Genomic DNA, 25,305 nt, shown 5'->3' with positions numbered 1-25,305 from the left:
GGGCTGATGGCATGAGGAGGGGAGGGGAGGGAGGGATGCAGGAGGGGAGGGGTTCCATGCTTGTCTGCGAATCGATAGCCAGCGTCTGAGCACCGCACACACTCACACTCACACACACACTAAACTGCAGACAGCTCTGCCGGCTGAGCCAGCGTCTGCCTACCGCTGTTCTTCCAGCACCCTTACTGCATCCAGAAACAGCTGACAGCATCCTCAGCCTTTAGATCTCTTTTTTTCCTTTTGTCACTAAACTCTAGTGTATGTAAGACTAGAAGCAGCGCAGAAAGCCGGCTGCTTCTCACGTCTGCTGCTTCCCTTCCCTCGACCTCCCTCCACCCTCTCACTCTCTCTCTCTTCCTAGCTCACACACATCCTATCACATCCACACCCACACCCAAGGATACCTCCTTGCTTCCCTCTGCTGTTCCTCTCACGCCGGTCCTCTTTCTCTTTAACCCTCTACACCTGTAAATACGTATTTCTTGTTATTTCCTCAGAGGAAGAGATGCTTGCCTGACCTCTTTTCTTTCTATTCAAACACTTCTGTGGATTCTTTTTTTTTTTAATCGATCCCTGCTCTGCCACTTTGTTGCTACCTGTGGAGGTTCTCTGGTTCTACTTCAGCCTGCCATCTCACAGAGTAAAGCCCCGCAGAGAGGCACCATGCTGGGATTGGATGTGTGTGAGTTTGGCGGTCAGGTGCTGGAGCTGCTCTGGCTAACTATGTGCTACAGAGGTGAGGCGATGAAGAAGTGCACGCGAGCGTGTGTGTGTGTGTGTGTGTGTCTTTGTGTGTGTGAATTAATGTAACTTCAGTGACTGAAGTTAATGTTGCTGCTAATCAGTTATCGATTTGTGCTGAATTTTCATGATTTAGAGATAAAATCTAATTTCTGTGTGTGTGTTTAAGAGATGTTCATATGTGTATGTGTGTGTGTATCTGTGAGTCTGTGTGCAATTTGTCTCCATTCTTCCGGGTGTGGACATTTTTATGTCTGACATGAAGCGCTGCCAAGACAAGCCAAAGGTGGCAGATCAATAGCTATTGATCACATCTTACAGTATCCTGCGCGTGTCTCTTTGTGTGCATGTGTGTGGCTTGTGTATGCATGCGCATGTCTTTATATGCATCTGCGTGCATGCTGCCAGCTTTTGACATTTTTTGTAAAAATGTGTCTGTTCATTAATGGGAATGGTGAGGGAAAAAGGTGTGTGCGTCAGTGTGTGGGTGTGTGTGCATTTAGAAGGTTACACAGAGTATGCAGGAGTCATATTACATCACCAACGTTCTGCATTACTTTTAACAGCATCTTCTGCATTTGCAAAACTATAATAAATGCAAGATAAAACTGTGCGAGCGTGTCTGTTACACTGCAGTATTGTTGAACCCTGGTGCAGTACCAGATGGTGGTAAAGCGCTGGGGTTTCCCTTCACACAGGTGTGTGTATAAGTGTGTGTTTTAGAAGGTTTAGAAAAGAAAAACGAGCATGATTTAAGGACAGAGCCACAGGAGCGGTGAGAGTGAGGTCTCTTAAGTGGAGAAGTAATGTGCTTCAGAGCCAAGAAAGGCACAGATAATCTATTCTATTAACTGTATGAATTTCAAACAGCAGTTTGACGTGATCGTGCCGCTCCAGGTGTGCAGCAGTGTTACAGCTCTCAGCTTGTTTCTCCTGCAGACTGAATACTCAGTGCTTCAGTTTCGGGCGGCCTAAAGTTCAGCTGCTTTTCATTTCTCGAACTGAAGACAGTTTTTCTCTGTTGATCTACCTTTAATTAGGATTTTCAAAGTAAAATTACTCGCTCATGCTTCCTTCATTTAGATGCATTCATCATATCGTGTCCAATATCCTTAAACATGCTACACTTACTAGTTCCTTACAATCAAAATCTGACTGTGGTAATCTTTGCATCGTTTCTTGTTGAAGATAAATGCAAAAAAAATCTGCACCCTGCATCCTCTGTACATTTTTTTCCCTGTGGATATGACACATCAAATATCGTCATTTGGCCAGGACAGAATTTTGAGGACGTGTAGGAGAATTTGATAGGAACGTGGGAGGTGACTGAGTTGGAAGATAAACGGCAAGACGAAGGAGCAAAATGATAAAGCTAGGATGAATGGGAAGCATATCAGTGGAGTTTGTGGTGGAAAGAGAGCGAAGAAACATAAGAGAGCAAAGAGGGAAGGTGGAAATGGTTAGAGCAGGTGAGGAAGAAACTGGGCAGAAGGAAGATGGGGATTTATTGTATTGGGAAAAAAATAAACATCACCAGAAAACAAAGAAAGCAGAGGGATACCTTGAGATTGACGTGTTCTGTCAGCAGCTGTTACCTGGAAAGAAAAGGGAGCAGCTCACGATATTTTACAAAGAGTGTTGTGTGTGTGTGTGGCAGATACAGAGAGAGACACTGGATGAGTGGGTGAGGCCCAAGTGGCTGAACGCTTTTCCTGAGCTGTCAATCAGCAAACACTGTCTCACACAGCAAGCAGCAGGCCTTGAAAATGCCTCATGGAAATCTCTTTTCTTTTCTAGTCCCTCTGCATTTTATAACCCACGTGATTCCCATGCTTGCTTCCCCCTCTTTTCTCGTTTATACTGTCACTTTTTTCCTTTTTTTCCATCTGAATAGAGCTGATGCTCCATACCTGCCTCCTTCTTCCTTCACGTCTGCCCCTCTTTTTCATCCAAATATTCTTTATTCTCTCTTTAGATTCAACAACATAACTTCCGCGTTTCCCTCCCTAATCCTTCCCCTGTCTTGCCGTCTCTTGCTCACTTCCACCACTCAGGTCTGCATGCACACACGCTGTCAGGTGCCAGATAAGTGATCTAAGAAAACCACTGTATCTAATAATAATAATGTGTATGTGTTAGTCCCCGTAGGGAAATTACTCCTCTGCATTTAACCCATTCACACAGTGAAGCAGTGGGCAGCCACCAATGCAGCGCCCGGGGAGCAGTGTGCTCAGGGTACCTCAGGGTAGCTGTTCAGTGGAGTCGTACCCCGACCTTCGATCATGGGGCAACCACTCTACCTACTGAGCTATCCCTGGTATCTGTTTACGTTCATCATCCCGCCTCCTTTTTTTTTGTCCTATTAGTGATAAATGAGGTTTTTATGGGTGAACAGACACATATGAGGGCAATCAAGTCAGTCAATTAGACAACCTGCTGTCTCATCAAGGCTGACAGAGCAGCTGTGGACATATTACTGCGCCTGGGTGTCTGTGTGTGCGTGTGTGCCAAACATTAACAAAAGAGGATGATGATTAAAGGGTGCAGGTTCATTTCCCCAGTCTGCTCATATGACTAAATTTGCGAAAGCCAGTGGATAATCAAGCATAATGATACATTAGCTTGCAAGGTAAAGATGCCATTGCTGTGTTAGCAGTAATACAAGTTGGATTGGGAAGACAGACGCCCTCTCTGCTTTTAAGATTAGGATTCAAACTTTCCTTTTTGATAGAGCGTGTAGTTAGAGCTGGTGACCCTGAATCTTCCATTAGTTATGTTGCTATAGCTTCAGGCGGCTACTCGACCTGCTATGATGGACAGAACAGTTCTTCTGTAGTCCATATGTGTCCATATACCACAACTACATATTTAACATTTGCCATAATTAACACTATGTTAACATTTGTCTTCTCCCTTTTCTTTTCTCTTCTTTCTTTCTCATTCTCTTCATCCCAAACCGGTCGCAGCACATGGCCTCCCTGAGCTGGTTCACAGAGGCTTCTTCCTGTTAAAAGGGAGTTTTTCCTTCCCATTGTCGCCAAGTGCATGCTCATAGTTGGCCATGTGAACGTTGGGATTTCTCTCTTATATTGCAGGATCTTCAACTTACAATATAAAATGCCTTGAGGCAAGTGTCGCTGTGAAGTGATGCTAAATAAACAAAACTGAACTGAACTGAAATAATAATCGTAATTGAACTACATTTAATTATCGCAACATTAAATATATGGCAAACCTTAGTTTGTGAATTTTCAAGAATACGGAGCTCAGCAGTCCTTCTGCAGTCCTTCTGATGGTCAGCAGGGGGAGACAACAGAGTGAGAGCATCAGTATGACAAAAAGGGGCACCTGAATTTCGACTTTATTTATTAGAGGTTTGTTAAATTTCATTTTTGTTAAATTTATATGCAGTGAGTCAGGGTTTTTTTTGCTGAACAGCACCATGGTGTTATGACCACAAACGTCTTGGAACTGGAGGATGACACATTGACTTTACTTTCTGGCAAAAGCCAGCGCTGCTCTTTCTTGTTACTTTTTATTTACTTACTAAATTGAATGAGAATTGGATCACAGCCACTAGCGGGATATACTGCCTAATGTCAGAACAAATTGCATTAGTTGATTTCCACATTTATGTTTGGGTTCATTTAGAAGGTATGGTGAAAATGACATTTTCAACCTTTCAGCCTCTTTTGACTTGGCTCACATATAAGGAGGAATTTTCTTGATCCAGCAATCAGCCAATTTTGTCTCATAATAGAGATTTATTACTGATGATGTCCTGCTTGAGATCTGGGTTTTGACAGAATAAGCGGGTTTACTGAAAAACTTTTGATGGCTGCAGATGGCGATGATATGAAGAAACCCCACATTATGATTGCAGTCAATTTTGATTTAGTTTAGGAAAACAGATGTAAACAGTTTAGCATGCATGGTGTTCTTCTAATAACAATAGCACACTTTATAGTTTTTGTCATGAGTAAAAGAGAATTTTCAGAGGTTAAAGGAGGTTGAGCACTTTGCAAACTGCAGGTGAAAATCATACTGAATGATATCTGCATTATCATTATGTTATTTCAAAGACGGATTGTCACTCGTGAATGTGCCAATATGACCAGCAGCTGGTCTCATTTATTTGTCATCTCAGCTTTTCATCAGCAGGGCAAAACGGGGACAGAGATTACAGTGCTTTGCTGGTTAGCATGATTAAGTGTTACGAGTGTCTCCAGTGTTGACAGGATGTCTGCATCACCCCTCTGAAATCGTAGAGGTGACGGATCAAGTGCAGTCATTTGTGGCAGGAGAGACCACACTCTGCCAGCAGCTCCACAGATGGAAACAAACCCTGCCTGCACAGTCTCCCGATATGCTTTTACAGCCTTTTTTCAGTCATATTATAGCTGTTACTGGCTGTGCAGAGGCCTGTAAGCTTCCTTTTTATTTTCAGCTATGTGTGTCTTTTTGTATATAAGTCTGCATGTGCATCCCAGAGGTCTCGTTATAGTATTAGAACAGAGCAGTGACAGAGTGTCTCAAGGGACTATAGACCCCCCCAGCACATCAACACTGAGGGCACACACGCTCTGTCACAGACGTACATCGAACACACAAAGAAGAATAAGTGTGTTTCTGACACAGTGAACAGTTATCTGGGTTAAGAGATGAGGGGGCAGACAGGAAGCAATTATGCAAACAGACGCAGGAACGTCGTGGACGTGAAACTTTGATTACTCACAATAAGGTTCCTTTTCCATTTACAAGACAATGCTCCATTTGCGATATGTTATTTCAAAAGAAGATTTATTTTTTTAACCTGGATTTTCATCCCAGAGCCTCCATTGTGTAGATGAACAGCTCATTTGTCCACAATCCACTCCAGCCTGCAGCTTTTTAAGAATAGCTAAGCTAAAACTAAAAACTGGAAATATTTTATATCGCAGGCCGTATTCAACCCACTTAGATCTTAAATGGGTCAGACCAGTGAAACTCCCCCTTCTGTCAGTGTAAAGATGTTTTACTACGCATTTAATTGCTCACATATCTTTTTATAAGAAAAAAACGTTTCCACAGTAAGTTTCAGTTTTTCTACATGATAAAGAAATGCTGGTGTAGTAAATGGAAGAAATCTGTTAGCACTGTAAGTAACAGATGTGTGGTTTAAAAAAAATTTCTACTGAGGACTCACTATAAAAATTACACATTTCTACTACATTATTCTACATAGTGAAAAACAGGAACTCTTCTCATGTTATTCTTTATTTACTATTTAGTTACTTTGGTTTAGTATAAATGGCCTTCAAGGAGGTTTTTATTGATAGGAAAAGTTGTAAAACTTATGAAAATGGAATTAAAAGTCAAAAATATTTGCTCTTCTTCACGTTTTCCAAAGCAGTCCAGTGTGATTGGGGTCTTCAGCAGGCCAGTTCTGGCCCTCTGGCCATATGTTTGACACCCCGCCTTAAACTTTCAGACTTTGTCTAAAGGTAATAAAACGTAAACATTTACACTGAACGAATAATCCACAAAAAGAACTCCAACAAAGAACTTAAAGGACGTTTTTTTTATGAAGTTATCAGGAAACCAACAGAATGAAGGAAGCTAGTGCTCCATGAAATAGTCTGTGATCTCTGTTACAGGAGTTTTTAAATTATTTTTCTACAGGTCAGAAAGACCCACTTGTAGTCTAGCTGACTGCTTGCTTTAGATGATGCTGAGTAGGGATATGATGTGATTTTGCACAGTCATTGGTCAATTTTGTTGTAGACTGTAGATAATAAATGGAGGTTGCCACATCACCCATTATTAGTTTGGAAGCCCAGAGTTTGGCATCTTGAAACCAGATGTCAGAAACACAAAGTCACTCACAGAGAAACCTCACACTGTCATGTTAAATCAGCTGAGAAGTAATGTTTCTAATTGTTTTTATTGCTATTAATTTCTGCTAAACCTTTAAAAAATTATCCAAAGTATATCAACTATACTGTAGATTTGGTAGACATGCATCACCAAGGAACCAATGAAAGAACAACTTTAATGCGTGCACTCATGTTTGTGACTCATGCCTCCATTAGTATACATTTCAGCTCTCATGTGTTCAGTCCTCTCTGTATCCTCCTTCCCCTGAAGCCCCCTCTCCTCCGCCAAACAGATTGCTGTGTTGACTTTCACTAAACATGTTGGTTTAGCTGTAAATGCCGGCAGATGTGTCTTGTGATTCTACTTACATATGCAAGGCTTTAATTCTTCCTTTAAACACTATTAAACTTTGAGATTTGACTACTGGGTTTTTGCATTTTAAAAACTGAAATTTGCATTTATTTAAATAAAAACGAAGAAAATAAATAATGACAGAGTGACTTAAGTATCAATTTCTGTTTCTCAGACTGTAGCTAGAGGCACCTAGAAATTCGCATGAATAATAAATACCTACTCTGTGGAATAGCAATAAAGTTCATTTTAGGGGTGACGAGTATCTTTTGTTTCTTTGAAGCACTCTCTTCATCCTTTTTCTAAAAAACAAGACAAAAACAAACTGAAAACATACATTCGATACACCAAAATCTGTGATTTTAATATTTATTTTAAAGGGCTGGTTCTAACTTGTAGCGTTTAGCAGCGAGTATGTTCAGTGAAGCTGACGATAGTTTGGAAAGCAAGTGGGTTAATGATGCAGTTTTATGAGCATCAAAGAAAATCCACCAGTAAATATCACTTCACAGATGGGGGCTGAGACAGTTGGAGGACCACATGGACACACTCTGATTCACACAATATGGGAAGTTTATAGCTCTGCATGTTTAGATTTAATGAAGCTTCTGAATCACTTTTGGACAAAAGCAGAGCTTTTCTTTCTGTAAGATTTTTATCTTTAGAAAACTTTGCGTCTATGTATTTTGCATCAATGTCACCATAAGGAACCAGATTAACTGGGACAGATTTAATATAACCTATGTCAAAATGTAACCTGTTCAAACAGAGGAGATATTTTGCTAAGCTTGACAAGTTTCCATCAAATGCTACAACTTCAAAAGGAATCCATGTTAAAACACTCAGGCTGTTTCACTGTGGACTATATCCTGCTTTTTAAAATAAATGGTAATTGATTCAGTTAGTGTGACAGGTCAGCAGTCTGGAGATCAAAGAGGAGCTCTCAGATGTCAGAGAGGAAACTGGTTTAAATAGCAGCTCAGAAACACGTTTGCCCCGCAGTGTGTGTTAATGTACGAGCACGTACACACTCACGTGCTGCTTGTACTGCAGGGTTTCATATGTAAATACAGGTGGCTGAATCATTCATGAAGACATGAACCATCCATATATTACATGCCACATGATTTTAAATGTAACTATGCAAGTAAGAGAGATTTTTACTAACAATGTAAAATGATTTACTTAGGTATTGTATTAAAATAAAACAGTCTTCAACTAGAAAGTTTGCTTAGTCTCACTGAATGATGATGAAAATCATTGTTTGGGGGTCAGAAATGACTATATTTAGATTAAATATGGACAGCTAAGTTAACTTACCTCAGCTAGTTAGCCAGTTGCATCTATGGTACAAACCGTATGCCAGCTGTGTTTGGCCAGGGCAAGCAAGGCAAGACATACTTGCCTAGTGAATTTAAAAATAGAAATCATTAAAGCGTACTAAAGTGAAAGCAGTCGCTCTCCTTGCATCTCAAAGGTTTGTGCCATAAATCTTCCTTTTTGCATTCATCCTTTAAACTATTGCCATCTTGTGGCACATGCAGCTATTGTCTCTGGAAACAGGTTTAACTCTGCTTGACTTGGAGACAAAGAAATACGTCAGTTTTCTATTAAAGGGAGGACAGCTTTGTCCGGTTGAGCACATGCATTGTGAATAAATCTGTTATCTTTGGTGGGAGACTATTGAGAGACAGTAGTGCTAGATAAGCTGGTCCGGGTTCTGCTGAAAATAAAATCAGTCACTAGTAAAAATTTAAATGAAGAAAAACACATAACCATAATTTTTAATCTGTAAAAGTCATACCACTGTTATATGCTAATAAGTAACTAGATCAAACTAGATCATTAAAAGATTGAAGGGTCTGTTAATTAACCAAGCTAAGGTTCATTATTTGTTACATAATTGTATTATTATTATTATTTTTTATTTTTTTTTCGTGTCCCGTTTGGATCTTTAGCCATCAGAATTGTTGTCTTAAGGCCAAGAAAGATGCCAAGCGGATTTATTTTACCAAGTGGATCATCATGGCCTTGCCATATTGGTCCATTTGATTGACCTTTATTATAATTAGGAATTTAGTTTATTTTCAGTTGCTACAAACGGGACAGACATGACTGGGGGACAGGACAGGGAGAAAGAATGAAAGAAAGAGAGGGAGAGAAAGAAAACCAAAGGGGAGAAGAGACGGTGAGAAGGGGGGAGAAAGGAAGAAAAAAAACCCCCAAACAAAACACCTGGGTCACCTGTATGGAGAAAAAAAACAGAAGAGAAAGCAAACAACAAAGAGCAGCATAATAAAAAACCAGCACCATCACAATAAACTAGCTAGCAGTAGATAACAGTAGATACTAAATAATAAGCGATATTGTGCAGCACACAAGATAGACAGCGCACAATGTGCTTTGAGGCAGCAGCCAAGAAAGGTGTAGTCTGCGTCTGTGAATACCCGTGTGTACACCTGTGTGGATCAGCATGCTTGCATTCCAAAGCTTTCTCCATGTAACGATCTGCTAGGGAGTGTGGGGAGCCACAGCCCCGTCCTCCAGGGTATGAAGCAGGTATGGAGGAGATCAAAACTCCAGACATCCAGAGGCCCCCAGAACACAAGAGACCAAGGAAGACCAACAGAGGGGCAGCCGAGCCACTGTCCCATACATAATTGTATTAAAATACTCCTGTAGGCACAAACACAGCCACGAGTTCTAGTTCAGTGAGTCAAATTAGCTTTAAATTAGAGGTGACACAGGTACCGGCTCCACAAGTAGGTCAAAGAGGCCATGTCCCTAATAATGCATATCTTCAGGCCTTAGCACATTTTAAAAGGCAGTGTTATATAAAAAGAACCAAGGTAATTTAATCCAAATCTGGTATTGGACTAGGCTCTGTGCTTGTTTTTTATTCCAAGGTTGGGCATCTTAACATGGGAGTTTGACTTCAGCCTGAAATAGACATTTAAGGAACTGTAGTTTTGAGAACTCCACTTCTGTGTTAGTGTTGGTGGCTGTTGCTGTCCTAGTCTATAATGCTTCACAGTATATGCATATTTAATGTTAAAATCCAGGAAAAGCTCTTGGCGGTTTTGGGAAGTAAGAAATTGTACTAATTGATGTTGCCAGTTATCTAAAAGCACGGCAGTTACTCTTGAGTTTGACCTTGTGAGTAAACTTTCTTACGATGAAAAGTGTAATGACTGAATTTTTAGTGGCACATTTAGATAAAATGTTTTGATGTGCCTAAAGTCACCTGTGGTGCTTTGTGGCAGCTGTTTCTAGCCTCATTACAAGCCAATAGGTCAACAGCGGCCTGTGTGTGTAAACTTTATGTTGTTCTCGTCCCTGCGTGGGTTGTCTTTGCAGTTTAATTTTCCTGTCAATATAAACATGACCGGTTCTTTGTCTGTGTGTGTGTGTGTGTGTGTGTGTGTGTGTGTGTGTGTGTGTGTGTGTGTGTGTGTGTTTGTGTGTGTGTGTGTGTGTGTGTCAGGCCTGTGACTGACTGGCTGTCTGTCCACTCATTCAGTGTCAACTGGGATTGCCTCCAGCCCCCTGTGACACTGTTAAAAGGATAAGTGGGTACAGCAAATGGATGGCTTATTACTTACTCGCTTAATTAAACAACGATGACTAACTACAAATGAAAAAATCATGTGTCAAGTCAAGAACATTGCTTTTAGTGCTCCATAACTATTAACATTAGTGTGGTAAGTGATGATAGGGAATTAGCTGTCTAGCAATAACTTAACATGGGTTCAGGAAAAGAATATAACCATTAAACATCTCGTTTTACAAACATATGTGCAGTATTAAAGCTGATTCACGATGGCTCTCTTGCTGTATATATGGTCATATAAAAAAGATGCACTTTAAGGATGATGTCACTGAAAGCAGAGTTGAAAGTGTTGCCATGGTAATAGGTGAAGGCAGCCGTGTTTGGCCCTGACTGGGTGGGGTGCTACTGTAAGTAACAGACACGCATTCAAAGGACAGTGCACAGGTACCGCTCAGTTTGCGTGCATCTCTGTGTTTTGTGTGTAAGCAAGTGCGTTTGTGTACTCCCCTGTATCATCCAATTACCTCTACACACAGCTCTGGGGTGATGTACACTGTGTCATCTCATTATGAACAGTAAGAACAGAACCAGAGGTTATTACATGGGGCTGTTACTGGGCACTAAATAGATGTGCGTGGCACAGTTTGTGTGCGTTTTCTCTTCTACATATAATTGGGGTCTAGAGGTATGCATTGTGCATCTGTGTCTCTAACCGTGTTATGTCTCTATGTAAGAAATTATCTTTCTTCTGTCTCAGTATGTTTGTGTGTGTGGGGGGGGTGGAAGTTAGAAAGAATGTGCTGCTAACTTCAACCATAAAATGTAATTTTTTAAAACAAGAGAGAGAGAGATTTTATTCCAGCATGTCCAATATGACTGATGGGCTGTGATGAAATATAAGCAGCATGAATAAAACGTTTGTCCATTAATGAGAAAATGTTTTATTGTCTTCAAAGCTACATTATTCTTTGTAAAGTGGTTACAAAGGATCAAGGATATCTGTATCAATCTAAAGGGGAAATTAATTTTTTTGTACAATCAGCAGAAATCACATAACCATCAAACAAAATGCAATAAAAAGGCAATGCAACATTAAGAATACAGGGATTCATTCAAAAGACAAATGTCAGCTGGGATGTATAGGTTTTTGAGTATATTTGTATATATTTGCACTTTGGCATATGTTATCTGCAGCCACACAGAGGCAACTTAAATCCTTTGATAAGGAGGGGCTTGTAGAGGTGGACTAAACAGGCACCCAGCAATATGATCAATATTATCAGAATACTTCACTGACTATGCGATATGACTGCGATTGTAATTTAAACCATTTTCTTCAACTCCAAATTATGCCAGTTGCCAATATCTGAGTCCATCCATCCATTCGCTTCCGCTTCTCCTTTTCAGGGTCGCGGGGGGCGCTGGAGCCTATCCCAGCTGTCATGGGGCGAGAGGCGGGGTACACCCTGGACAGGTCGCCAGTCTGTCGCAGGGCCAACACACAGGGACAGACAACCATTCACACTCACAGTCACACCTAGTGACAATTTGGATTATCCAATTAACCTATCCCCACAAGCTGCATGTCTTTGGACGGTGGGAGGAAGCCGGAGTACCCGGAGATATCTGAGTATCCAATAAAAATGATGCCAGTTCAGTTATTTATTTGCTGCAAAATGAGATCAAATACACCAACACTGTCTCTAAAACCTGTCATTAATTTTGCCATAAGATGAAGTCAGTTTGCTATCAGTCTGTCATTGAATGGGCTCAAGTTCGCCATTAAATGCAGCGTGTTTCTGATTATAGAGCAATTTACTGAAATAAATCATTGAAAATCACACATCGATTGCTCTCTACATGGACAGAAATTCACATTTAACTATTACATTTGTACTCAGCAACCTTCCTGCTCTACAGGAACATAACCAGATTATAACCAGCTGGCAGAAAACTGAGCCAATTCCCCCAAGATGTGCTCACTGACAAAGACTCATTCAGACTGATGGCAATAGGTTGGCAATCTGTCTGCATTTATAACTTAGGCAGCAATTATGTGGAAACCTTCAACAATCTCTGAGAGTGACTGCAGTCAGTCCAAATCAAACTGGAACTGTTTGCAAGGTTGCCTCTATCAGGCAACCTGTGCAATCACCTTCTGATCAAAAGTAGTTGTTAGTGAGCAACACACTCAATCTCTGGGAAACCCTTTAGTCACAATTAGTAGCAGAACATAAATAAATTCAGTGCACTCATCAGGCAGTCAGTGTCCTAACCTTGCACAGGCAAGGAAGGTCTTTCAGGGTCACATCTGCAAGTTTGCTGCACATTGTACGTAGCTTGAAGTCTGTTTTTGTTTTTTAGGTTCAGTGACCCGCGACCAAAGAATGTCTCATAAAAGTGCTGTTGACATGAAAAAGAAAAGCTTGTGATAAAAGTATATGCACTAGCAGGCTACAGCATCCACCTGAAGCTCAAAGTCCAGCTTATAATCAGTTCAGACTCCACACATGTATCCTTTATCACCACAGGGGAGATGGTTATAGGCTTCTTCCTAAAATCCACAATCATCTCCATAGTTTTTGATAAGTCCAAGAAGGACAATTGCACTCCCTACTTAAGAATATGGTACCTGGCTTTGACACTCATTAGTATAGAGCACAAACAAAATCATCAAAAGAACATGTTCCTGTGGTGGTCCAGTGGAGGAAAGAAGATTAGAGAAGATTGGATAAAATGCCATCAACCATCACATGCTATAACAAACATATCAAGTCAGGATCAATGATATGAATCCTCACAGGTCTCAAATAGAAATATAAGTTGAAGAAGAATTAAATTAAAAAAGGGTGCAAAGGTTTTTGCACCCTCTAAATCTGCCAGAATCATATTTAGTAGAGTGCCCAATACATCATGAAAATCCTGCCTGACCTACAGGCAAGCTGGAACACATTCAGATTTGTATGCACTGATATAGGAGATTTAAGAACTACAGGCTTGTAGTCATCAGTGACTGACAACAGGCCCGTAATGCCATCGGGGCTTTTCTTGCCCTTCTCAGCCCAGAAAAGTTTCACAACCTGCACACTGCTTTGCCCGGGAGCTACATGAAATCAGTTCATCAGGGCCCACTCTGATGATTCACCTGCATTAACAAGAGAGAAAAAGGGTGTAAAGTGCTTTAGAAACTTTTAAGTTCTGATCATTTTATCACATTCACTAATCTAAAGTTTATACATAAATGTTTATACATAAATGAGCTCAGGGACTTTGTGGTTCCTGTGAAAGTTCTGGGCTTAGTAACTAGTAGCATGATATAGTAGTTGTAAAGGCAAGTTGCCTCTTGTTTGTCAAACAATATTCTGTATTTGGAGTATTTGTATGTGGAATTTTTTGCCTTCAAACCTAGAGCCTGATTGGGATAATTTAAAAATTTTAAAATTAAACTGAAACATTGTTATAAATACCTAACTAGCAACAGGCAATCTAGTTTTGTTGTGGGGTGTTGCCTGGTTCATATAACACGTGTCCCTATGTAAAAATAAACTAAACTTAAAAAAAATAAATTAATTGATATCTAATGTACAAAATTCTACAACCTGTTTTAGACGTTTTGTACATCCCTGTAAATATGAGCCAGTGCTGACAAGCTTTCATGTATGTGGCATTATCTGGTCACATCCTTTCATTTATATAACTATTCCAGCCTGCAAGCATCGCTCTCTGGAGGTGCACATGAGATGGAGATGCTGAAATGAAATTTTGGCTTGCAGAACACATTATCGAATGTCTGTAAATTTCAGTATTGAATCAAAATCCCTGATGAAATCAAACTCCGGATGGATGCAGCCAGCAGACTTATGTGGAGTAAAAGGCATCATATAGCTGACATGAAGCAATCCTGCCTGTGTTGCCTGAGAAATATAACAGAAATATTTACTGCAGAGGAAAGTTGCTGACAGGGTTGTTCTCCTTACTTGCAATTAGATGACTGTCAGGCAGACAGTTATAACTGGCTTCTTGATAGTATACAGGTGCTTGTCAAACCTAAGGTATTTTGTAGGTCGGTAATTAAGGGCTGAGTACGTTTCACATTTGATACCTGTACCAGTACTTGGAATTTAGTACTAATTACTTGTTTATTGGTACTTTACTTGTTTTAGAATGATAGAGTGCAAATTTTTGCTTACAAAGTAATTCCATATTGTCTGATAATGTCAGTGATGTTGATGCCATTGTCACAGTGTTTGCGTACAACAGTATTAAATAGTAATCTTAGACAACTATTGCTTACTGTATACTTAGGTTTTAGGCATACTATCTCACATATGGTTAACATGTTTAGCGTAACTAGCATGCTAATAAGAAATTTCAGTGCCGCTAATGTAAAAATGTTAACCACACATATTTCTGATAACAGCTTATTAGACTCCCTGGACAACATGTCAGTGCATGAATAAACATTTCTTCATCATCATGTGCTGTGGGTTCAACTTCTTAAAAGTTGGAAGGAGGCATGCTAACATTAGCTAACATTTGGCTACCAGGTTACCAAATACAATACACCCTTTAGCTTTTATTTATTTTGTACTTGACCAGGCGTTTCTTCAGATTAGATGTGTTGCCATGGACAGCATTGCGTTTTACACTACAAATGTTTCAGAAGTGCTCATCTGTGTCAAGTTTTGAAAATTGTAATCACAACTGAGATTGTGTTTAGCTTGCTACCGCTACCATTGCTCTGTTTGTTTGTTGCTATTCAGTATGTGGATAGCATGTGAACAGTATGTTCTACAATATGAGACAAATAAAAGATGTAAGCTTGTTTCTGCAACTGAAAGAAGGAAAAACATTTTTCCCCATCCACAAGTAAAAATTTCAACTTACTAATGTAAACTTTCTGGGAAAATGACTTGAAATTAACAAAATAATTTTAACCTCCTAAGACCCAAACTCTTTCATGACATGCATCTTTAATTTCCCTTTGCTATTTGGGGTGATTTGGACCTGATGAATGTAAAAACAAAGAATTACCTCATTTTTTTTTTTTTTTTACCTCATTTTTGTTTCTGAGAAAAATGAGATCCAAATAAGAGGCCACTGATTTTAAATTCTCTTAGAACAGTGGCAGTATAATGTCCTCGTAAGTGGATATCAGGCCAAATTTAGACAAAATTTAGACAACCTAAAATGTGATGTCCACATATGTGGACGCCAGGTCCTAGGAGGTTAAAATCTAATAAGTTAAAATTTTGACATGGCAATGTTTTGTTTTTTTTAGTAGCAGAAACAAGCTTCCAAAATAAATGGATGAAATACTCAGCTAGAAAATATATAGCAGCTAGTTTGTGCTAATCCTGCTAATGTAGTGCAACTGCAAGTAAACACATCTAAACATTAATAGTCCAAAGGTGTGAAGTTTAACAATATTCACTTTTTAAAAACAGCCTTTTTTAGTGTTAATGGTTTAAATATGAAAAAAAAAAAAAACATGATGATGACAGTGAGTAAGTGGGGGTGGAAATGTACATGATATAAACACTGGTCCCACCCAGCCTGCAAACTGCAAGAAAATGTGCATCTGTAATATGATATTCTTTCATCTTTCTCAAAGGTCTGATTGCTGAAAAGAATGACTTGCCCATCGAGGAGGAAGATGATGAGCGAAATCTCAACTACAACCCTCCAGCTCAAAAGTCCCTGCAGGAGATTCAGGAGCTGGACAAGGATGATGAAAGTCTGGTGAAGTACAAGCAGACCCTGCTGGGGCCAGAAGCAATGATGGCAGGTTGGTGTGTGTTTATTCTTTGGCCGTGGAAGAGGAAGATTCATGTATCACGCTGGTGCCCAGTCTTACTGCAGCTTTATACTTTAATACTATCCACTTACAACAACAATTTGTGATGCACAAACCTGCACATACACACACACACACTTCCTACGGACCTGCTTGTCTCAGCATCTCTAACCCAGCAGCCAGTGTTATGGCAGCTGATATCAGTACAGCTCCGACTCCCTCACTGCTGTAACTCAGCACCACCTCATCTACAGCTTAGTAGCATTGAATTCTGTAAGAAAGGCTATAATGAGACAATGGAAAAGCAGCAAAGAGAGGGGAGATGACTTTATCTTTGAAGAGAAGCTGTATGCTGAATACCGAAACTATCTCTAAATACAAGCTTGGGACAACATGTTTTTCTAGTGCTTCTAAATGTTAGATACTGTATTTTAAGATGCCTTTTGATACTCCAGCATTAGTGCAATGGCCAGCCTCTGATTACAGATCAAATAAGTGATATCTAATGTGGCCAGCTTGTTCATTTTCCCTGCTACTGTTCATGATGTGGAGCTCAGTCAATCAGGAAAAAAAAGAAAAGATGAAAACTGAACAAACAAAAGCCAAGCAGGTACTTGAATTCTGCAATAATGGACTGTTTCTCCTCTTCAGACGCCTCTGGTCCTAATGTCAAGGTGACCAGATTGACCCTGCTGTGCGATGATGCACCTGAACCAATTACTATGGACCTGACAGGTACCCAGTGCCTCTGTTTTGTCACTACTTCACTAAACTACTTTTTCTCTCTAACCTTGTCCAGCTGTGGATACGATATGGTGTTGCTGTTCACTTAAACAGTTTAGTGCTTTGCCCTGAAGCAAGGCATCCCATCCCACTGTGCTGCATTTTTTGTGCAGTAAGACTGCAGTGGGTGTGCCAGTGCTCGAGAGAGAGGAGACAGCTAGATGTTTGCTTAGTGGACATACTCTTTTTTTTTCTCCCTGTGGCAAACTAAGGACAGAGAGTGATCTTTCTCATATTTAATTACAGTGTGTGCATGTGTTGAATGGTAATTGTAAGTGTATGTCACTTCCTATAAGAGACATCTGTGTGTGTGTGCGTGTGTGTGTGTGTGTGTATTCACAAGTCTGATATGCATGCGCTGTATTTAAGTGCATGCCGGTTTGCTTCCCCACCCTGATGTGAGGATTTCCCTGCCTGTTACAATCACAGTCACTCATACATGCACATTCACACACAGCTAATAAGAAAGGTCACCTGGTTGCTAGGCAATGCTGATTTTGTACTGTGCAGTTCCCACTAATACAAATGCAGAGCGATGAAAAGCATCTAGGAGCACTTGTTTCAGAGTAAAAGGCTCTGCTGGACTGTATGGAGCTTGAAGAGCATGCTATGTTTCCACATCTAAAGTTTTCAAAATGAAAACCATTGGAGTAATCTTGGGCTAAGCTGCCCATTAAAAGAAACACTGCATTACAAAGTGGCAAAGATTTTAAAAGGACACGGCATTGATTATGTACAAGATGTTCAGATAGACTCAGCTATCCAATGACTAAAGCTGTTTAATGTCTACTGTGGCCTTGCAGGAGCTGAATGAAGTGTGGGACAATAGCTAAGGTGATGTCATAGTGAGTCATGAGTTTAGTTCAGCGTGGGCTGTGGAAACCTTTATGACAACCTGCAGGTGTGGAATATGTATGAGTTTGTCAGGGAAACAGGCTTTAATGAGTGGTAATAACGCAAATTATGGAAAATGCAGGATACTGTGTTTACCAAGTCATAATTCCTGTACTTCTCCATAGAAGTGGAATTCAAACCTCTGGAAATATCTGGAGAACCATTTCAATACAAGTGAAGACTCAGGGAGTAAAGGTTCCTAAAAATGATTTAATTCAAGCACTGCTCTGAAAGCTTTTGTTACAATAACATTTATGCTCATCATCATAGCAAGCGGACAAAAAAAAACCTTAATAACTGATAATGGAGGCCTTGCTTTATTCATTCCATCCCAAATCTGTCGATTTCGAGAACTTTTGCAGATTTGCATAAAATTGTTTATAATGCAAAGATTGAACATATATAATGAATGCTGTGAAATTTTTAGCTTTATATATCAAATACTTTTAAAGTTATATTTGTTTTGAAAAATGGTCCAAAGACCCCCTTTCAATTTTGTTGTTTTTTTTTTGCTGTGGAAATGTTTGAACATGTTGCAGTCTTTTATCCTGTCTTCTTTCTCTCACCCCAACCGGTCGCAGCAGATGGCCGTCACTCCCTGATCCTGGTTCATCCGGAGGTTTCTTCCTGTTAAAAGGGAGTTTTTCTTTCCCACTGTCGCCAAAGCGCTTGCTCATAGGGGGTCATGTGATTGTTGGGTTTTTCTCTGTATTATTGTAGGGTCTACCTTACAATATAAAGCGCCTTGAGGCGACTCTTGTTTTGATTTGGCGCTGTATAAACAAAATTGAATTGAATTGAATGAATACCTCAAAACCATCTTCACTGATCTTTCTTGCCATCAAAATGAATCAGGATCTGTAATTTGGGACAAATGCATCAAAAAATGTCTGATAACTGGCTATTTAATAATATATTAATATAATATAGTCCAGCACTAATAAAAAAAAGTCACTCAATGACAATAATTCGGAATCATGCTTATTTCAGTTTCACAGCACTGTAAAATAAACCACTTGGAATATTTTTCAAGATCAAAGTTACAACAATGGAAAAAAGACATTTTCATTCAACTTCCACGCTGGATTGAGTAAATATGACAAACTGTACTACAAAAACAAAAATTTCCGTTCATAATGTAAAACCCGGGTCATTTTATCTCCATCTGTGTAAACTTTGGACAAACGTTGGATGATTGCTGTGGAATTTTAGCATTATATAACCTTTTCTTTATCTTTGTGACTAAGAATTTCATGGTAAAATTTCATTTTTCCACATGCTTTTGTTATTGTGAAATGTAACTATACCAGAAATGAGTTCAAATATGGCATTTGAGTGCACACTGCTGGATTGAAAAAAATCTTTGAACTATCCAACACTTCAACATTTTTTAATGTACCAAATGACTGATTCTGATTCATTTTGATAGTAAGGAGGACCAGTGGATATATCAGTATTTAATCTTTGAGATATTCATGTTCATGTTTTGAACTAAAAAGAAGAAGAGAGATTGGCGAAAGCATGACTTTACAGAGTAGCTGCAGTATAATAACACTATAAGCCATGCTGGTATCATGTTGCAGTCAGATAGCTAAAACCACTTCAGTGGATGCATTAGAGATCCCATTTTGCACTCTAGGCTGTGTTTGTATACGCACGCGCGCGCGTGTGTGTGTCTGTGTGTGTGTGTGTGTGTATTGATGAAATGGAGAGGGTTGGAAAAAATGTAGGGTGATATTGCACAATAGTAGAGTTTACTGACCTGACAGTGTGTGGGGAGAAGAGAAAGCAGACACTCAGCCTGACTGCACGCTTGACTGGTCATCCCATCAGGGACCTTTCACTTTTGGCAAGGTTACTTGGGTCCACATCCTAACCTTAACATCTGAAATCATAGCCATCCCTTCATTCACCCAGAGGGTGTGAAATTTACAGAGACTGCACAAAGTACCCAGTCTCTGTCACAACAACAAGGTGGGTGGAAAGCAGACTTTGCTCTGTGGTCCAGTTACATTATGTAATATATTATTCTATTCTAACAGGATCATATACAGTCATGTGAAAACTCTTTTTCATCTTTTTCAAAAATCCTGTAGGAGAATGTCTGGCCTTCTGTTCATGTCCTAAAGCTCAGCTAAACTTGAGTTATGCAGCAGGACAAACACAAAAGCCAGTCCACCTCTGAATGGCTCAAACAAAATGAAGATCTTTGAGCGTCCCAGTCAGCGTTAGGATTCTAATCTGACTGAGATGCTTTGGCATGACCTTCATGTTCAAAAACCCTCCAATGTGTCTTAATTAAAACAATTCTGCAAAGAAGAGTGGGCCAAAATTCCTCCACAGTGATTTGAAAGACTCATTGGCTTCTATCAGAAACACTTGATTACAGTTCTCCCTGTTAGGGGTGGCAAAACCAGTTATTAGGTTTAGGGGGCAATCGCTTTATCACACAGGGCCATGTAGGTTTGGATAACTTTTTCCTTCAATAAATGAATCCATTATTTAAAAACTGCATTTTGCATTGACGCTGGTTATCTTTGTGTGACGAAATGAAACATGTATATGTGACAAAAATGCAAAAAAGTAAAAAATCAGGAAGGGGAAGGGCTTTAGGTAAAACTGGCCTGTGTATTGAACATTGATCTTGTTTAATCACAACTAAATGAAAGGAATAATATAAATCAAAGAACGTGAATTGAAAACCACGTTCTTGCTCACATGCACTTATTTAATGTTTCTTCTTTTGAATAAACCATCTTCTACTTATCCTGCCAGTCATCAACATCTCTTTACTGTTGCCATCCATTTCAGTTTTAATTGAATGACACTTTTTTGTATTTTTTTTTTCGTCATTTCTAATTAGTTGAGTGAGCCTGGGTGTTAATGCACTGAAACACAAGAAATGCAATTGTTTCTGCACAAACATAGCTTTTTAAGGTTTTTTTTTGTCTCAGTGGAAATAGCAGCAAGACTATCAGGTATATAGATAGAGATTTTTTTTTCCTGTGAAAAGTATAATGTTTAATAATAAATATCTTATAACCAAGTAGAAAAGTCTAACTTAAAGCTCTAATATATTGTATACCACCTATTGCACTCTGTGTGGCCACACTGCACAAAGCAATATCCGTGACTTTGACATTTGGTGCTTTGGTGTCCTAAATGCAAGCACTGGCTTTGTTAAACTTTCATGTTCCCGGGGTTGTTTTGCTGAGCGTGCATGCTGCTGCGCATTTATTCAGACACACACTCGACACCAAGCAGCCTCTGCAACATTTATTATATTCTGTGTGTCTTATGTCAGTGATACTTCAAGGGTATATCCTTTATGTGTAATGCATATAATAAAGTCGACTGAGAGTGAACAGAAAACATGATGATTTATTCAAAAGAACTGGATGCTAGCCTGAATATTTTACCTCAGCTGTTTGAGCGTCAGAGGATGAAACAGAGGTGAAAGAGGATGAGCACTTTTACCACAAGCTGGTGTCTAATGTCCGAATGTTTGCTCTGCAACGTGTTACTGATTCGTTTTTCTGTGATTTGAGTGCTCCACAATTATCATATTGTCACATCTTATACTTATCATATCTATTAGCTAAGTAGCTGGCTCCTTATTTCTGAAGGGATGACTCGTTTACACCCTATATGACACAACCCCACCCCCCCATTTATCCAAGATGGGGGCCAGCACAAGGAGGGTCCTAGCTTGTGAACCTGTGAAGCTGAGAGTGTGTCTCTTTCTGGTCTTGAACTGCAGATGTTTTGCGTTTAAGATGAAGATGTTCGCCACATTGGCTTGAAAAGGTGCCAGGGCAAAAATGCAATTCTTAATAACAACATTTCAGGCCCCTACTGTCATTAGCTTGCTAATAAAAATGCTTTAAGGGATGAAGGTAAAACATTTTTAGACATTTTTTATAGCACTGCTTGATGTCAAATCCAATTTCACCCAGTAAATAGCAGGCACTGAATGAAATTTAGGCCATTTATTTTAAAACAAACACACTAAAAAAAAAAAAAAAAAAATTATATATATTATTATAATCTTTGGCCGCCATAAATAAAATGTTAATTTTCGTAATCCATCACTTTGTATTAACCTGGGTTACACTCCTCCACAGAGAAGCAGGAATTCACCATAAAAAGTGGTTTTCTAGATAATGCAGTTTTAAAATAACTGGAAAAAAACATCTAAAATGAATGATGAGGTGGGAAGTGTTTGATGAACTGACCCATTCAGAATAACCTTTGCTGCTAATGATAAACGAACCCTGGACTACACACAGAGGCATAATTGTGTAGGCAGTGTTAACAGATAGTGGTGTAATCAGTCAATTATAGCCCTGACTGACATGTATCACCAACCACTGGGTGGATGTTTCTCAAGTCAGCCCAGTGTGATCCTTTGACTCTTATGCAGCACCAGCATCGGGTCAAAATCATAACTTATGCAGCTGTTTTGACATTTTTCTCGCTGCTGTGCCGCTACACATCCACCCAGCTGTTAACTACTAATGACTGCTTTGTATACGGCTGGTGAGTTTAATGTGCGCTAATGCATCATATTTAATATGAAGTGTGCATGAATTTTAAATGAATAACTAGTCTGAAGAGTGTGACACAAGCACGTGTAGCTACTAGATTAATGGAGTGGAATAAAAAAAGTAGAAGGCTTCTCTATAGTATGATGCTCATGTAGCACTGCTGTAATATCCATGTATTATTATTATTAAATAAAAGATATAGATATGATTAACCCTGCTACAGAATATAATTCTATAATTGACCTTTGAATTAGGTCAGCAACCAGAATGACTACTTAAAACTGACTAGACAAAGAAAATGACAAATTTGTGATTTTGTGGCATAAAAAATAACAAGCAGTGATTGCCATTGGTGTAAGGTTTAGGCTTGTGTGTGTGTGTGTATCCTTGCATGCATACTTGCTGGTGTTCATACCTGCTTGTGTTTTTTTTGCAAGAGAGAAGGGGGGGAGAACAGGTAGACAGCTTTCCACATTGACCTATTTTCTCAGTCAGACGCTCCCAAGGGTGGCCAGCTTCTTTTCTCTTCTCTCTGTCTCCTGAGACGAGAGTAGGGAGAGGAAGGAGGTGCACAGGAAGGTAGAAAGGAGGTTGTATGAGAGGGAGGGTTACAGGCTGCAGTTCAGAGAGGGAGATGAGTCCAAAGAAATGAGACAGAAATAGAGATGGAGAAGCTACCGAGGTAAATGGCATGTTTGGTTTTTATCTGATGACTTTATCTCGCAGCAACAAGAAGCTCCCAAACCACAAGGGGATGTGCAGATTGTCAAAATTAAGACATAACCACATACTGTAGGAACAGTTAGGCGTTTATATTTATTTATTTATTGCGAATTTAAATGTACTACATCTACGTGGATTTTTAAGATGTCTTGCTTTGATTCTCTGACTGCCTCACTTCTTCCTCGCATCATATCACTGCTATCTGTTTTTTTTATTTGCCCCATTCTTCTATCTCTCCTTCATCTCCTCCTCCTTTGCTTCCTCTTTTGTTTCTCTTTGTCCATTAGGAAGCACTCAGGACTGATGGTTTGGTTTAAATTGACATATAAAGTGATTAGGCAGTGGATGCATTTCTGATTGCTCTGTGCTTTTTCAATGGGCCAGGATGCTTTGCCACCACTGCAGTATGAACTCATTCAACCACACCACACAACTGAGACACTTTTACTATACAAAGAAACCATACTGGTTTTACCCAGTAACAATAAATAACCAGTATGTCAGAGTTCCTTTAAAGGTACAGTCAGCAATTTTTTTTCAGGTTATTTCATAATTTAAAAAACAAAGTACATAAATTAGTCATCTTCCAAGAAATTGATGCGTTTTCATAGGTTATTTTATGGAAAGTACCATGTTCCCTCCAGTCAACCTACAACTGACAGGTAATACAATACCAGCCAGTTATACAGTAAGCTAACAATATGCCTGATAATATTTGGATAGAGTGTCCTTAAAATCGCACTTTCTCCTTGATTATATTCTCACATCCTATAATAGTTTATTCACTAAGCATCAGAGTCCAACAAAGTTATATCGACTTCCAAGAAAGTTTCATTAATACCAGCTAGCAGCAGCCGGTAACAGATGCTAACAGAGGCTAACATATGCTAACAGAGGCTAATTGTTTTAAGTCACTTCTTAAAATCCACTTGTTTTGATTGGCCACAGTGTTTGACTGAGAGTTGTTTTTGTTTTGTATTGTATAATGTATAATGTTAAGTACTATTCTAAAGTGCTTTATAACTAAAAGTTAGCTTGGTTTGGCTAACTATGGCAAAAACAGCAGCACCTGCTGACAGAAAAGTTCTCAACAACTCACCTCAATATTATTGTCATTTGTCAGAAGTGAGCTGCGCTGACTCTTTGACTTCTTTCACAAACTTTTACAGCATCCTCCCAAATAAACAGACATAGACGCTTCCAGCACTGATAGCTGAGGTAAACGGTGGACTGACAGCCTTTCACAGATAGTGGCAAAACTTAGCTTTGCTAAATACACTCAGAGATTTTATGGTGACTCTGGGGTTATAGTGTTAAATATTGCAAAATCATTAATGGATTATATATGTGTTTTTTATTCCATGATTTATTAAAATATGTTGAAATATAGCATGTAAAAAAGTAGCGAAACAGTCTAACCAGCTGTGTCCGTGATGGGGCACATCTTTTTGGTTTTGGCTGCCAAAAACATGTTTGTCCTACATCAGCTACCATAGCTAGGATTATGTGCTTTAATTGGGAGGGACAATCTGCAATCTACTAACATCTCAAGGGGAAAATGTTACGAACTATAACTTTAAGCACATTTTCTTTTTAAATTTACTCATTCCGATTTAGCAGAAAACATGAGAAGACAATACTGGGAATTCACTGGCATCCCTCTTTAAACAATTATATCATGGTGGTCATATTATGGTGCAATTCTCCAGTTGCTGTGTAAGTCAGTAAGCTACATTTCTGGATATGTAAGAAGCAATAAGAGGGTGACCCTTCTAGTCATTTTACATGTGGAGTGAGTGATGTCATACATGTCATGTGGTCCATTAGGGATGTTTTATTGTTTCTTTGTTGTTGATTGTGCAGGAGACCTGATCGCTCTGAAGGAGAAGAGCTTCTCCTTACAGGAGGGAGTGAAATACAGACTAAAGATACACTTCAAGGTAAGTTGGAAAGATACAGTCACACAGGATATATTAAGGATGGCGAGCCTTAGTGTGGGTTACTGTGTGTGTGTGTGTGTGTGTGTGTGTGTGTGTGTGTGTGTGTGTGTGTGTGTGTGTGTG

The 25,305-nt window shown here is 39.4% G+C and overlaps 1 protein-coding gene across 1 annotated transcript in view; it reads left to right on the top strand.

The window, feature by feature from the left end:
- The first annotated feature begins 50 nt into the window (after positions 1-50).
- arhgdig (Rho GDP dissociation inhibitor (GDI) gamma) overlaps positions 51-25,305 on the top strand; it is a 29,383-nt gene continuing 4,128 nt past the window's right edge. The window contains exons 1-4 of the mRNA XM_005950862.3: positions 51-736; positions 16,113-16,286; positions 16,947-17,030; positions 25,106-25,182. Coding sequence (XP_005950924.1) covers positions 664-736; positions 16,113-16,286; positions 16,947-17,030; positions 25,106-25,182 — 408 coding nt within the window. The 5' untranslated portion in view covers positions 51-663. The remainder of the gene's footprint in view (positions 737-16,112; positions 16,287-16,946; positions 17,031-25,105; positions 25,183-25,305) is intronic.

Source organism: Haplochromis burtoni, unplaced genomic scaffold, assembly GCF_018398535.1.
Source record: "Haplochromis burtoni strain Fernald_Lab_line unplaced genomic scaffold, NCSU_Asbu1 Contig_866, whole genome shotgun sequence".
Classification (NCBI taxonomy): domain Eukaryota; kingdom Metazoa; phylum Chordata; class Actinopteri; order Cichliformes; family Cichlidae; genus Haplochromis; species Haplochromis burtoni.
The sequence above is the reverse complement of the archived record's forward strand: the minus strand, read 5'-3'. Positions and strand labels throughout refer to the sequence as shown.